We start from the raw sequence: 13,646 nt of genomic DNA on the forward strand, positions 1-13,646 counted from the left end.
AGAGCGTGTCCGCCCTCGTTCCCTGTCTCTCAGGGAAAGCCCTGGATTGGGCCAACGCCGTATGGGAGGAATTCGAGGATTTCAGTTTTTGACCACCCGCCTGAGGGTAGAGCGGCGGGTGAACGTCTTGTCCACCTTATGCAGGGGACGAGGAGCGCACAGGAGTTCGCCTTGGACGTTCGGACCCTGGCCGCCGGCGCGGGATGGAACGACAGGGCCCTGATCGATCACTTCCGTTGTAGTTTACCTGAGGACGTCCCTCGGGAGTTGGCCTGCAGGGACACCACTCTCACCGTTGACCAGCTGGTGGACCTGTCCATCCGGTTCTATAACCTGCTGGCTACCCGCGGACGTCCAGATCAGGGTCTGTTGATTCCATCCCCCAGCACCACCGCTCCTACGCCCATGGAGCTGGGAGGTGCTGCTATTAGGGCGACTGGAGGAGGGACCGGTCCATGCACCATCTGTGGCCGCAGAGGGCACACTGCCGGTCGGTGCTGTGGAGGTTCCTCTGGGAGTCGAGGCAGCAGGCAGGGCACTCTTGTGTCACCCCAGGTGAGTTGGCACCAGGCTCACCCAGAGCACCCTGTTGCTCACATGTTTTTGTTTATTAATTTTCCAGATTTTTCCCCGCATTCCAAGCATAAGGCGTTCGTAGATTCAGGCACAGCTGGGAATTTTATTGACAGATCATTTGCCCATAGTTTAGGGATCCCCATTGTTCCTGTGGATATGCCCTTCCTTGTGCACACCCTAGATAGTCAACCATTAGGGCCAGGGCTAATTAGGGAGGCCACCGCTCCGCTGGGCATGGTGACGCCGGAGGGTCACAAGGAGAGAATCAGGCTCTTCCTTATTGATTCACCTGCATTTCCTGTGTTGCTGGGCCTACCCTGGTTGTCCTGTCATGACCCCACTATTTCGTGGCAACAGAGGGCTCTCACGGGGTGGTCACGAAAGTGCTCGGGGAGGTGTTTAGGGGTTTCCGTCGGTGCTACTATGGTGGAAAGTCTAGACCAGGTCTCCACTGTGCGCATCCCCTCTGAATATGACGATTTGGCTCTCGCCTTCTGTAAAAAGAGGGCGACCCAATTACCACCCCATCGACAGGGGGATTGTGCGATAAATCTCCTGGTAGATGCAACACTTCTCAGGAGTCACGTGTATCCCTTGTCGGAAGAGGAGACGGCGGCTATGGAAACATACGTCTCCGAATCTCTGGGGCAGGGGTACATGTGGCCCTCCACTTCACCTGCCTCCTCGAGTTTCTTTTTTGAGAAGAAGAAGGATGGAGGTCTGCGCCCGTGTATTGACTATCGAGGCATCAACCAAATCACTGTGAGGTACAGTTACCCACTACCTCTCGTAGCCAGTACGATCGAGTCAATGCACGGGGCGTGCTTCTTCACAAAATTGGATCTCAGGTGCGCTTACAACCTGGTGCCTATCCGGGAGGGGGACGAGTGGAAGACGGCATCTAGTACCACCTCAAGGCACTATGAGTACCTCGTCATGCCGTACGGGTTGATGAATGCTCCATCAGTCTTCCAGGCCTTTGTAGGCGAGATTTTCTGGGACATGCACGGGCAGGGTGTAGTGGTGTATACCGACGACATTCTGATATACTCCACTACACACGCCGAGCATGTGTCCCTGGTGCGCAGGGTGCTTGGTCGACTGTTGGAGCATGATCTGTACGTCAAGGCTGAGAAACGTCTGTTTTTCCAACAGTCCGTCTCCTTCCTAGGGTACCGCATTTCCACTTCAGGGGTGGAGATGGAGAGTGACCGCATTTCAGCCGTGCGTAATTGGCCGACTCCCACCACGGTAAAGGAGGTGCAGCGGTTTCTAGGGTTTGCCATCTACTACCGGAGGTTTATCCGGGGATTTGGTCAGGTAGTGGCTTCCATTACCTTACTGCTGAAGGGGGGACCGGTGCGTTTGCAGTCGTCAGCTGAGGCGGACAGGGCTTTTGGTCAGCTGAGGGCTCTGTTTACCTCGGCGCCCGTGTTGGCTCATCCGGATCCCTCTTTGGCGTTCGTAGTGGAGGTGGACACGTCCGAAGCTGGGATAGGAGCCGTGCTCTCTCAGCGCTCGGGTACGCCACCAAAGCTCCGCCCCTGTGCGTTCTTTTCGAAGAAGCTCAGCCCGGTGGAGCGAAACTATGATGTGTGGGACCGGGAGTTGTTGGCTGTTGTCAAGGCCTTGAAGGCATGGAGACATTGGCTTGAGGTGGCTAAACACCATTTTCTCATCTGGACTGACCACCGCAATTTGGAGTACATCTGGGCGGCGAGGAGACTGAATCCTCGCCAGGCAAGGTGGGCCATGTTTTTACCCATTTTGTTTTCACCCTATCCCACAGACCAGGTTCCCAGAATGCGAAGGCAGACGCACTGTCCCGGATGTATGACACAGAGGAGCGGCCCATGGATCACACTCCCATACTCCAAGCCTCTTGCCTGGTGGCACCGGTATTGTGGGAGCTGGATGCGGACATCGAGAGGGCGTTATGTACAGAGCCCAGTCCCCTCCAATGTCCAGCTAGGCGTCTGTACGTTCCGTCTGCTGTCCGCGACCGGCTGATCTATTGGGCCCATGCGTCACCCTCCTCTGGTCATCCTGGTATCGGTCAGACGGTGCGCTTTCTTAGTGGGAAGTACTGGTGGCCCACTTTAGCTAAGGATGTAAAGGTTTATGTTTCCTCCTGCTTGCTGTGCGCCCAGTGCAAGGCCCCTAGGCACCTGCCCAGAGGTAAGTTACAACCCTTACCTGTTCCACAACGGCCGTGGTTGCACCTGTCGGTAGATTTCCTGACTGATCTTCCTCCTTCACAGGGTAACACCACGATCCTGGTCATTGAGGATCGTTTTTCTAAGTCCTGTCATCTCCTCCCTTTGCCCGGTCTCCCTACAGCCCTACAGACTGCGGAGGCCCTGTTTACACACGTCTTCCGGCACTACGGGGTGCCTGAGGACATAGTATCTGGTCAAGGTCCCCAGTTCACGTCAAGGGTCTGGAGGGCGTTCATGGAACGTCTGGGGTCTCGGTTAGCCTTACCTCAGGTTTTCACCCCGAGAGTAGCGGGCAGGTGGAGAGTATTAACCAGGAAGTGGGTAGGTTTCTGAGGAGCTATTGCCAAGACCGGCCGGGGTAGTGGGCAGCGTTTGTGCCCTGGGCAGAGATGGCCCAGAACAAGCTCCGCCACTACTCCACTAACCTCTCCCCTTTCCAGTGTGTATTGGGGTATCAGCCGGTTCTGGCTCCTTGGCATCAGAGTAGGATCGAGGCTCCTGCGGTGGACAACTGGTTCCGGCGCGCGGAGGAAACATGGGACGCCGCCCATGTTCACCTTCAGCGCGCCGTGCTGCACCAGAAAGTTGGCGCAGACCGTCACCGCAGTGAGGCCCCGGTGTTCGCACCGGGGGACCGGGTCTGGCTCTCGACCCAAAACCTGCCCCTCCACCTGCCCTGTCGGAAGCTGGGTCCACGGTTTGTGGGGGAGTGAACGAGGTTTGTTACAGGTTACAGCTTCCCCTCGTTTACCGCATTAACACCTCATTCCATGTGTCTCTCCTCAGGCCGGTGGTGGCTGGCCCACTCCAGGAGTCTGAGGTGCGGGAGGTTCCTCCGCCCCCTCTGGACATCGGGCGGGCCCCGGCATACTGGATTTGAGACGTCGGGCGAGGGGCCTTCAGTACCTTGTGGACTGGGAGGGGTATGGTCCGGAGGAGAAATGCTGGGCTCCGGTGGAGGATGTGTTGGCTCCTTCAATGCTGCGAGAGTTCCACCGCCTCCATCTGGATCGCCCTGCACCGGGTCGTCCCCGAGGCCGGTGTCGATGCGCGGCTGGAGCCGCGCGTCAAGGGGGGGAGGGATACTGTCACGACTTCGGCTGAAGTTGATGCCTCTCCTTGTTCGGGTGGTGTTCGGCGGTCGACGTCACCGGTCTTCTAGCCATCGCCAATCCATTTGTCATTTTCCATTTGTTTTGTCTCGTTTTCCCACACACCTGGTTTTCATTTCCCAATTACTGGTCATTTATTTAACCATCTGTTTCCCCCATGTCTTTGTGTGTGATTGTTATTTGTTCAGGTCAGTATGTTCCGGCTGGTTTGTACCGGGTGCTGTTTATCACCCATGCTTTGTGGCAACCGTTCTTTTTGCACTTTGTATATTGTTTACTTTGTGCTGTCGAGTAAAGTGCGTTGTTTCACTCATCTCTGCTCTCCTGCGCCTGACTTTATACACCAGCTACACCCACCATCCTGACACTGTCATTCAAAAACTCAACCAATCAGGTTCATTAACCTCTATGGGACCGGCGGGACGAATTCGTCCCACCTACGTAACAGCCAATTGAATCCAGTGGCGCGATTTTTAAAACGTTTGAAATACTATTACTTCAATTTCTATGACTATTTTACAGCTATTTAAAGACAAGACTCTCGTTAATCTAACCACACTGTCCGATTTCAAAAAGGCTTTACAACGAAAGTAAAACATTAGATTATGTCAGGAGAGTGCCCAGCCAGAAATAATGAGACACCCATTTTTCAAGCTAGCAGATAATGTCACAAAAACCCAAACCACAGCTAAATGCAGCACTAACCTTTTATGATCTTCATCAGATGACACACCTAGGACATTATGTTATACAATACATGCATGTCTGTTCAATCAAGTTCATATTTATATCAAAAACCAGCTTTTTACATTAGCATGTGACGTTCAGAAAAAGCATACTTTCGGGGAATTTACTAACAATTTGCTAAATTACTCACGATAAACGTTCACAAAAAGCATAACAATTATTTTAAGAATTATAGATACATTACTCCTCTATGCACTCGATATGTCCGATTTTAAAATAGCTTTTCGGATGAAGCACATTTTGCAATATTCTAAGTACATAGCCCAGCCATCACGGGCTAGCTATTTAGACACCCGGCAAGTTTAGCCTTCACCAAAATCATATTTACTATAAGAAAAATGGTCTTACCTTTCCTGTTCTTCGTCAGAATGCACTCCCAGGACTTCTACTTCAATAACAAATGTAGGTTTGGTCCAAAATAATCCATCGTTATATCCAAACAGCGGCGTTTTGTTCGTGCGTTCTAGGTTCAGGATGCTAAATCACGGTCGTGCGCATGGCGCAGAATGTGAAAAAAAATTCTAAATATTCCATTTCCGTACTTCGAAGCATGTCAACCACTGTTTAAAATCAATTTTTATGCAATTTATCTCGTAGAAAAGCGATAATATTCCGACCGGGAATCTGCAATGAGCTAAACAGCCGAAGGAAAATACTCCACGGGGTCGAATCGCGCACGCGCCTAATTCATTTGTCCTCTGATGCGACACTTGGAAAAGGGGATTCTGTGTTTCAGCATGAGGATGCCTCGTCATCGTTCAGGTTTTTCCCGGGTTCTGAGAGCCTATTGGAGCCCTAGGAATTGTCACGTTACAGCTAAGATCCCCACTCTTCAATAAACAGAGACAAGAAGAACGACTCCTTGTCAGACAGGCCACTTCCTGCATGAAACCTTCACAGGTTTTTGCCTGCCATAGGAGTTCTGTTATACTCACAGACACCATTCAAACAGTTTTAGAAACTTTAGTGTGTTTTCTATCCAAACCTGAACAATAATATGCATATTCTAGCTTCTGAGTTGGTGTAGGAGGCAGTTAAAAATGGGCACATATTTTTTCCAAAATTCTCAATGCTGCCCCCTAGCCCGTAGAGGTTAAGAGAGAAGAGAGCTGTGGCCAGTTAAGTTGCCATCTCATCCTCTCTGGTAAAGCCTACCGACCCTCAATATCCAATTGGAGCAGTTTGTGGTGTCAAATCTATTGGATGGACATTATAATGACCCATGTTTGTAGTCATGGACCTCCTGAACATGTTGATGTATATTTGGGAGTAAACAGAGGGTCCAAATCAGCAGAAAGGTGAAAGGAAGGGGGAGTTCTGGAAACTCCCTGAATTATCTTGTGGCTGTTACATATGATATTTAATATATGTTAAGAGCTAGCCTGTAGCTCAGGCCCTGAAGCAAGGATATGCATATTCTTGGTACCATTTGAAAGGAAACACTTTGAAGTTTGTGGAAATGTGATATATTTTATCAAATATTTTAATGGACAATGTTCTATTTAATTCTATTGAAATTATAATACTTGATTCTGCCACAACATTTTTTAAGAAAACCTGTTACTGAGAAATAGCTAGAACTCATCCAGTGACATCACTACCAGTCACACAACCTGAGAGACTGTGACCATGACAACTGACCACACTGTGTAGTGGTTGACTTTGGGTTGATGGGGGCGTTAGAAAGACAGAAAGGGGGAGAGTTAACTCTTTCTCAGCAGCATCACTTTTAGTTGAAAATGGACCTGTGGTGAACCAAGGTAGAGCTGTGAACATTCACATGCGTGAGTGTGCGTGCATGTGTGTGTGTGCGAGTGTGTGTGTGTGTGTGTGTGTGTGTGTGTGTGTGTGTGTGTAGCAGAAGAGGCTGGTGGGAGGAGCTATAGGAAGACGGGCTCATTGTAATGGCTGGAATGGAATTTGTGGAACGGTATCAAATACATTAAACATATGGAAACATGATTTACTCCATTCCATGAATTCCATTCCATCCATTACAATGAACCCATCCTCCTATTTCTCCTCCCACCAGCCACCACTGATGTTCAGACATGAAGGTCTGCATGACTTTGTGCACATATGTGGTGCTTCAGTGTTGGAACATGGTTTGTGGTCATGTCTGCTTGTGAAGTCAGATCTCTGATCAGGATTAAGTAGATCTTATCAGACAGTCTGCAAACACAAGTCCTGTAACTGAACAATACAAAATTACCTCTGTTGCAGTGGTGACCTGTCATTCATAATTGGCCTATTTTGTTCATGTTATTTTGGCATTCATTCGTGTTGCATATCAGTTTGCAAACAATGTAAAAAAGAAAGCAATGAGTTCATAAAGCCACATACAAACATGGTTTTTTGAGTAAGGCAGATCCAAACTGCAGCTGTTTCAGCCTAGTTCACAGCTTTCTGTGGTGGTGGGGCAGCCAGCGAAATTAACTATTTCACTGCCAGACAAAGCTCTGCTGATAGCCAGGTGTAGCAGTGGTAAGGTGTTGGGACTGCTGTTGTGACTCTGCTGTAGGGACAGCTTTATGTAGGCCCTAACAGTTTGTGTGCACCATTTGTCACCGTTTAAATCATGTATTTTTTAGTGTTGTGTTGTGTTGTGTTTTGTAGCGGCTTCGCTAGAGTTTGCATTAGATTTTTCCCCACCAAGATTTACATTGCAAAATCCCCACTGATGTTGACTATGACGTTACTTTAGCTAATATGGTGACAACGATGTAGGCTGTGTGTACCGGTTACAATATGGTTTGCTTGGAAAGGTTGTTTGGGGCTGGTCACACACAGCTGATGTGATTTTTATTGAAGTCCACAAGCAAAGGGAAACGGTGAGAGGAGGAGAGCGTATAGTTGCGAGAAGGAATACAAAGTGGCTGCTATGAAAGTGAACTGTGATCAGGGGTGTATTCATTCTGCCGAGTATGTTGAAAAACGTTTATTAAACGGAAGCAAATATAAGAAACGGGGATAAACATACCTGAATTTGTCCAATATAAACTCTTGTTTGCAACTGTTGGACTAATAATCACACCCTAGATAAGCTAGATGCAGGCAAGAGTGTGCAAGGCAGTATTGAATGTGTCTGTCACCTCAAAATGTTCTCTCGACCTGCGTGCACCTACGTTGTACATTTTAATTTATAGGCTAGGTCGTAGCAACATCATGATGGGTAAAGGGACATTTTGAGTATCATGTAGTACCCTAAACCTTTCACTGTTACATTGTACTGGGTGAATGGAATATGAAGGACAGTCATCCAGTATTCTGTAATAAAAAAAGGCCATGCTCATGAAAAATTAAATCGTCCTCCCTCATCTTAAACGGCACCGACTGCCACTGGTAGAGAGGAATAATAACCAAACAAAACAGCCCTAAACAATAACATACACTGCTCCACAGAAATCACATGCCGAAATGATGGTTTAGTGTAACATAAAGTTGAGATGTTCACAGGGGACAGACAGGCCTATGATTCCAGCCAGTAGAACACACAGCAGCCCCAGACACACTGCAGCAACTAGGAAGGTTCTCTTCCCTGAGCTATCAGGCTCTGTGGAGACAGATACTGTACATAGCATCATCAACAAGACACAATCAAACGTGGACTATAGTGATTGATGTAGGGTGAACCCTAACTTCAGCTTTAGTCATATGTCACTTAGTCTCCCAGTATCATTAAGTTAAAATATGACCTAAGTGGAAGATAGAATTCACCCCGTATTTAGTGATCGATCCCAAGTATAAAGATTCTCTTCTGTATCATCTGTTAATGAAAAAATAAGAATAGCTGCACTTTTAAAGTGCTGGTTTCTCACCCACATCTCTCTTCCTGTTGAGGAGGATGTGCATGTTGTTGTTAACCATACAGGTTTTCACAGCAACAGGAAGTAGACAGTGCCCAGTTACAGAACACATGACTACATGAACATTGAATTAACTTTCAGCAGTTAGTATACATCCTAAAATACACCTTAGGAGCCTCCAACATTTCAGAACATTTAACCTGGGACACATAGCATGTAGCATTTCATGTATCAGTTTCCACAAATAAATCATTTTAATGACTGTTTCAAAACCTTTCCCTTGTGATGTAAGACACCATCGTTTGGAAGACAAGTTGTGTTCTGTTTTTAAAATATTAATAATCTGTTTGTTAAGGTTTATTTTACACAGTTGAGTTTGGAAGACTTGTGTTTGGGGCATTGGACATCGGCCAACCTCATTATCTTAAGGTAAACAGTTTGTGTGGCAAGTGGAGGGATAATAACCATTGGTTTAAACTTCCATGTGTGTGTCTCTATGACTACGGTGTACTTACCAGTGTTCTGAGATTCAGGCTGTTTATGTATGGACATGTACACAGTGTCCTGTCCACAGCTCTTCCTGGCCACAATAGCATAACTCTCCTCAGACTGCTCCATACACATATAAAGGCTAATTCTAATTGCTCCCTTATCATATACGTTGGTTCATTATGGAGCTGCAAACAGTACAACAGACAGTATATTATGTTGTATGCCCTGTTAAACAGTTGCTTTAGTTTAACAGTCTGTTGTGTCTGAGAACGTCCAGTGTTATAGATGTAGGGAGGACTTCACACCTTAACCAGTGGTTTGAACAGACAGCAACCTCCAGGAAGAGACACAACAGCAGATAGACACCATGATGAGTGTGTGGGCATGTAGCAGACAGGTCCACTGGTGCATGGTGTTGCTATTGGTAACCTACACGTTGTCCTTCGTACAGTGAAGGTTGTGAGTCATTATCATCTTTCATTAGCATAGTTTTTTTGTGTGTGTTTCCTCTCAGTACTGTTCCACCCTCTGTGTGTGTCCAGGTCACACTGTTTTAAGTATCCAATCACATTCAATCAGGAAACTGGTAGACCTTGTTAAAGAACATTGTTCCTTTATTTATTAATCTGTGACTTTGTTATTCTTATTATTAAAGTGATAATCATAGGTTAATAATTGGACCCACGTGTGTTTTACTCAGCATAAGCCTATGGCAAATCACATGACATGTTTCTAATAAAACTAATGAAGAATAATTTTACAGAGTACAGTATGTCTACATACTCTCCTCTAAATCTAAACAGAACAATGATTTGTCTTATTTTTTTTTATCTCTTCCTCATTCTCTTAATTCTCTTCTACCTTCTCTATCTCAATTAGACTTTCCGAGATTCCTCTCCTCCTGTCTCCTCTCCTCCGTTCAACCCTATTAGAGAAGGTCCAAGGCCCCTCCACTAGGATTGTATTCTCCAATGTGTTTTGAGAAGGAGGGGAGGAGAGAGGATGTGAGGAGGAATCAAGTAAAGCCAAATTGAAAAAGAGCTCATAGACAAGTCATAGACTATTTCACTTCTATGGTGAGTTCATCTCTCACTTTAACCACTAGGTGGATTCATCACTTAACCATTCAGTACTGTATTCCACCATCAACAAGAGAGAGAGAGAGAGAGAGAGAGAGAGAGAGAGAGAGAGAGAGAGAGACAGAGAGAAAGAGAAAGACAGAGAGAGATTGTTACAGTAGGTTATTGTCACAGCGCTTTCTCACAGATCCAGTTATGATATGTGCCACATTTGTCATCATTCCATGTCTTTACAGGGTCATCTTGTCCATAGTATATCTCAACACAGTCCTCCTGCCCAGAGAACAGACCACCATTATCAGGCTGTCCTGTCCCCCAGTACCTAAACAACACAGTGAACCAGACAGTCAGACAATGTGGGACAAACATCCTCCTCAATTATAGACAAAGTCCTACGTTTTAAAGACACACTCTGTAAGATGTTATCAAGAATGGACCATTAATAGTGATATGTATTTTTATATAATGACATTTTAATAAAAAAATATGACTTGATTTCTATGATACATCTATAGTTCTCATTGAATGACATTCATGAGTCGGAACATACATTTTGATGAACATGATTGGAAGAAATTTATCATTGTTGTTTTGTATCTCCATATCACAAGTTAAAATAATCAAATATCTCACCCTGTGGTCAGTGTTGTGTCGTCCACCCACTTCCAGGTCCCCTCAGTAACAGAGTCAGTCAGACCAATCCAGGCTCTCATGTGGAGGTTGAAGAGAAATGTCTGTTGTTGAGAAAGAGAAAGATTATGTCACTCTTAATATATTTATAAAATACTGCAAACATATTAGTGTACTGATGAAAAAAGAGAGTCTCTCTCTCACCTGTTCCTTATTGCTGTTTATGATCACCAGGTCTGCTCCTCTCTCCAGACAGTCCTGTCTGCTCTCCTCCCAGGTTTTCTTCTCAGTAGAGAGGAAGTACCAACTGGAGTCAAAGTATCTCCATCCCTTCTGACAATGCTGCTCTGTTGAAGAGCAAAGTTGAACACATTGAGAAACTTAGTTTGTATCTCTATACTCAAAAACCCATTGATATATAATTATTCTATCTCACAGTTAATATATCTCACCTATCACAAAAAGCTTTGCCTGAATATGGCCTTTCTCTCTAGTCAGGATGTTGTATCTGGTCTGTAACTGGTCTCTCTCTCTAGACAGGTTGTTGTATCTGGTCTGTAACTGGTCTCTCTCTTTAGTCAGGTTGTTGTAGCTGGTCTGTAGCTGGTCTCTCTCTTCAGTTGCGTTGATTTTATACAGGGAGAAACTCTGGAACAAGGTGTTCCTTTTATCCTCAGAATCTTTGATGGCTCTGTTATCTACAAAGTATAAACACATAGTTACTATGTAAAACACCAGGTAAATAGGCCTAATAACCTGCATTTCTTACAACTAGGTGATAAGCAATGAACGTGGACACAAACTCACAGTAGACAGACAGGCCTATGATCCCAGCCAGTAGAACACACAGCAGCCCCAGAAACACAGCAACAACTAGGAAGGGTCTCTTCCCTGAGCTATCAGGATCTGTGGACACATACAAGAGACTTTTATGTTTTTTTGTGTGTGTTATACGTTTCCTGGTCTTCTGGTCCATTATTAGGAGCAGTGTCTACTTGACCTTCTTGTTCATATCTGGTTCAGCATAGATGACCTTTGACATCTTTAACAATGCCTGGGTCTTTCTTTCTATGTAGGTCTACTATACTTTAAGTCTCTGCTTCTAGAATTAATGTGGTGGTCTTCAAACACAGCCACCAGGAGGCATCGTACGTCAACTGCAAGCCCTCTATAAGTTAAGTCTCTGCTTCTAGTGATGTCTCTGTCTCTGAGTCATCTGTGTGTCTCTGTTTGTGTGACTGCTGTAGGTGTTAACTCTACGGAAGTATCAACAAAATTACACGGGTAGTTGTGGCTATGCTAACGCATAAAATGCTTGTGTGCATGTGTGAGAGGTTGTTACAGTGGTTATTGTTAAACCATTTTCTGCAGAACAATATAAAAATCATTCCATGTCTCTACATGGTTATCTTGTCCAGAGTATATCTTAACACAGTCCCCCTGTCCAGGGAATGGGACTTGCTATTTGTGATGATGGACAGGACACTATAATACCAGGAAGATATAGATCATAGAGGGGAAGTGGAGAACAAAGACTAGCTGTTAACATATATTAAATATCATATGTAACAGCCCCAAGATAATTCAGGGAGTTTCCAGAACTCCCCATTCCTTTCACCTTTCTGCTGATTTGGACCCTCTGTTTACTCCCAAATATACACCAACATGTTCAGGAAGTCCAGGACTACAAACATGGGTCATTATAATGTCCATACAATAGATTTGACACTATAAACTGCTCCAATTGGATATTGAGGGTCGGTAGGCTTAACTAGAGAGGATGAGATGGCGACATTACTGGCCACAGCGCTCTTCTCTCTCAATGAATCTGATTGCTTGAGTTTTTGAGTGACAGCTGGTTGAACCACTGAAAAGATCCACTTCACTTCCCTCTTTTGGGACACATATGGGGGAACAACAATCAAATATGAGCATTTGATATTGTGCTTATATGTAACTTGACAACAAAAGCTGACTGATCAAGGTTATTAGGAGAACACATAGCAGCCCCAGACACACTGCAGTATCTCCACAGGGTCTCTTCCACCACTGAAAATGTACTGAATCACAAATGATTAAAGATCTTTGGTAATATGTTTTATTGTATCATCCAGGATTGGGACAAATAAAGGTTTAGTCATACAGGGTAATCTCACCTGTTTAATACTTTGTTTGTGTGTGTGTGTGTGTGTGTGTGTGTGTGTGTGTGTGTGTGTGTGTGTGTGTGTGTGTGTGTGTGTGTGTGTGTGTGTGTGTGTGTGTGTGTGTGTGTGTGTGTGTGTGCATGCAATCTTACCTGAAGCAACAACTCCAACTCTTGGACTGGGTTTGAAGGCTGCTACGTTGCCATATAATTGGCCATCAATGTCTGTGTTCTTCATTGCATTAGGTTTGTTGTCTTCAAATCCATCTGAGTTTTCATAAACTCCCTCTGACATCTTAACACACTTGTGGTCAAATACAGTTACTTCTACATCCTTACTTCAACTCTAATATACGTTTGTAGCTGTGTCTTCCCCCTCCACTGTCCTGCGTCTGTGTGACTTTAGGAAGTTAAACTCTTTATCAGTCAACCAAAGTGTGAAATTAACACAACACTGGCCACCACGTGACTCCCACCAGCCTTAGTTTATAATATAATACATGATATGACTCCCATCAGCCTTAGTTTGATAATATAATACATGTGTCTAGCAGGAGTCACCCAGGTATACAGCACAAGAGGAAAACCCATCTGGGTTCAAGCCAACAGTATGAATGACAGCAGGGGGTGTTTCCATGGGTCATGAGCGTTGGTGCACTGGGGCCTAGGCTGGAGCTGACCTACACCACTTTGCAAAATGGTTTGGTTTCTGATATCGTCTACATGTCGGTCCAGGAGCGGGGCAGTCAGGGGCAAGTGAAATGTCTATTGGAACGACAATTGGCACACCGTTGACACACATGGGTTGTCATCAACTGCACCGAGGTACTCATGTCACTGTC

At 45.6% G+C, this 13,646-nt stretch overlaps 1 protein-coding gene across 1 annotated transcript; it reads right to left on the minus strand.

Moving 5' to 3' along the window:
* Positions 1 to 10,151: 10,151 nt before the first annotated feature.
* On the minus strand, positions 10,152 to 13,185 carry LOC115202327 (CD209 antigen-like protein E). Its single transcript, XM_029766412.1, has 6 exons — positions 12,958 to 13,185; positions 11,469 to 11,567; positions 11,114 to 11,359; positions 10,866 to 11,008; positions 10,665 to 10,765; positions 10,152 to 10,353 (listed from the first exon to the last, which is right to left on the minus strand). The coding sequence occupies exons 1-6, from the start codon at positions 13,097 to 13,099 to the stop codon at positions 10,200 to 10,202; spliced, it is 885 nt and encodes a 294-aa protein (XP_029622272.1). The 5' UTR covers positions 13,100 to 13,185; the 3' UTR covers positions 10,152 to 10,199.
* Positions 13,186 to 13,646: the final 461 nt, after the last annotated feature.

Source organism: Salmo trutta, chromosome 11 (genome assembly GCF_901001165.1).
Source record: "Salmo trutta chromosome 11, fSalTru1.1, whole genome shotgun sequence".
NCBI classification, from domain to species: Eukaryota; Metazoa; Chordata; class Actinopteri; order Salmoniformes; family Salmonidae; genus Salmo; species Salmo trutta.

Excerpts from the sequence above, each read along its gene's own strand:
- LOC115202327 (XM_029766412.1), bottom strand. The coding sequence starts at position 13,099 with ATGTCAGAGGGAGTTTATGAAAACTCAGATGGATTTGAAGACAACAAA. Across the intron at positions 11,568-12,957 it reads AGTTGGAGTTGTTGCTTCAG|ATCCTGATAGCTCAGGGAAG; the intron begins GTAAGATTGCAT and ends ATGTGTCCACAG. Across the intron at positions 10,354-10,664 it reads GACACAACACTGACCACAGG|GTACTGGGGGACAGGACAGC; the intron begins GTGAGATATTTG and ends TGTGTTGTTTAG.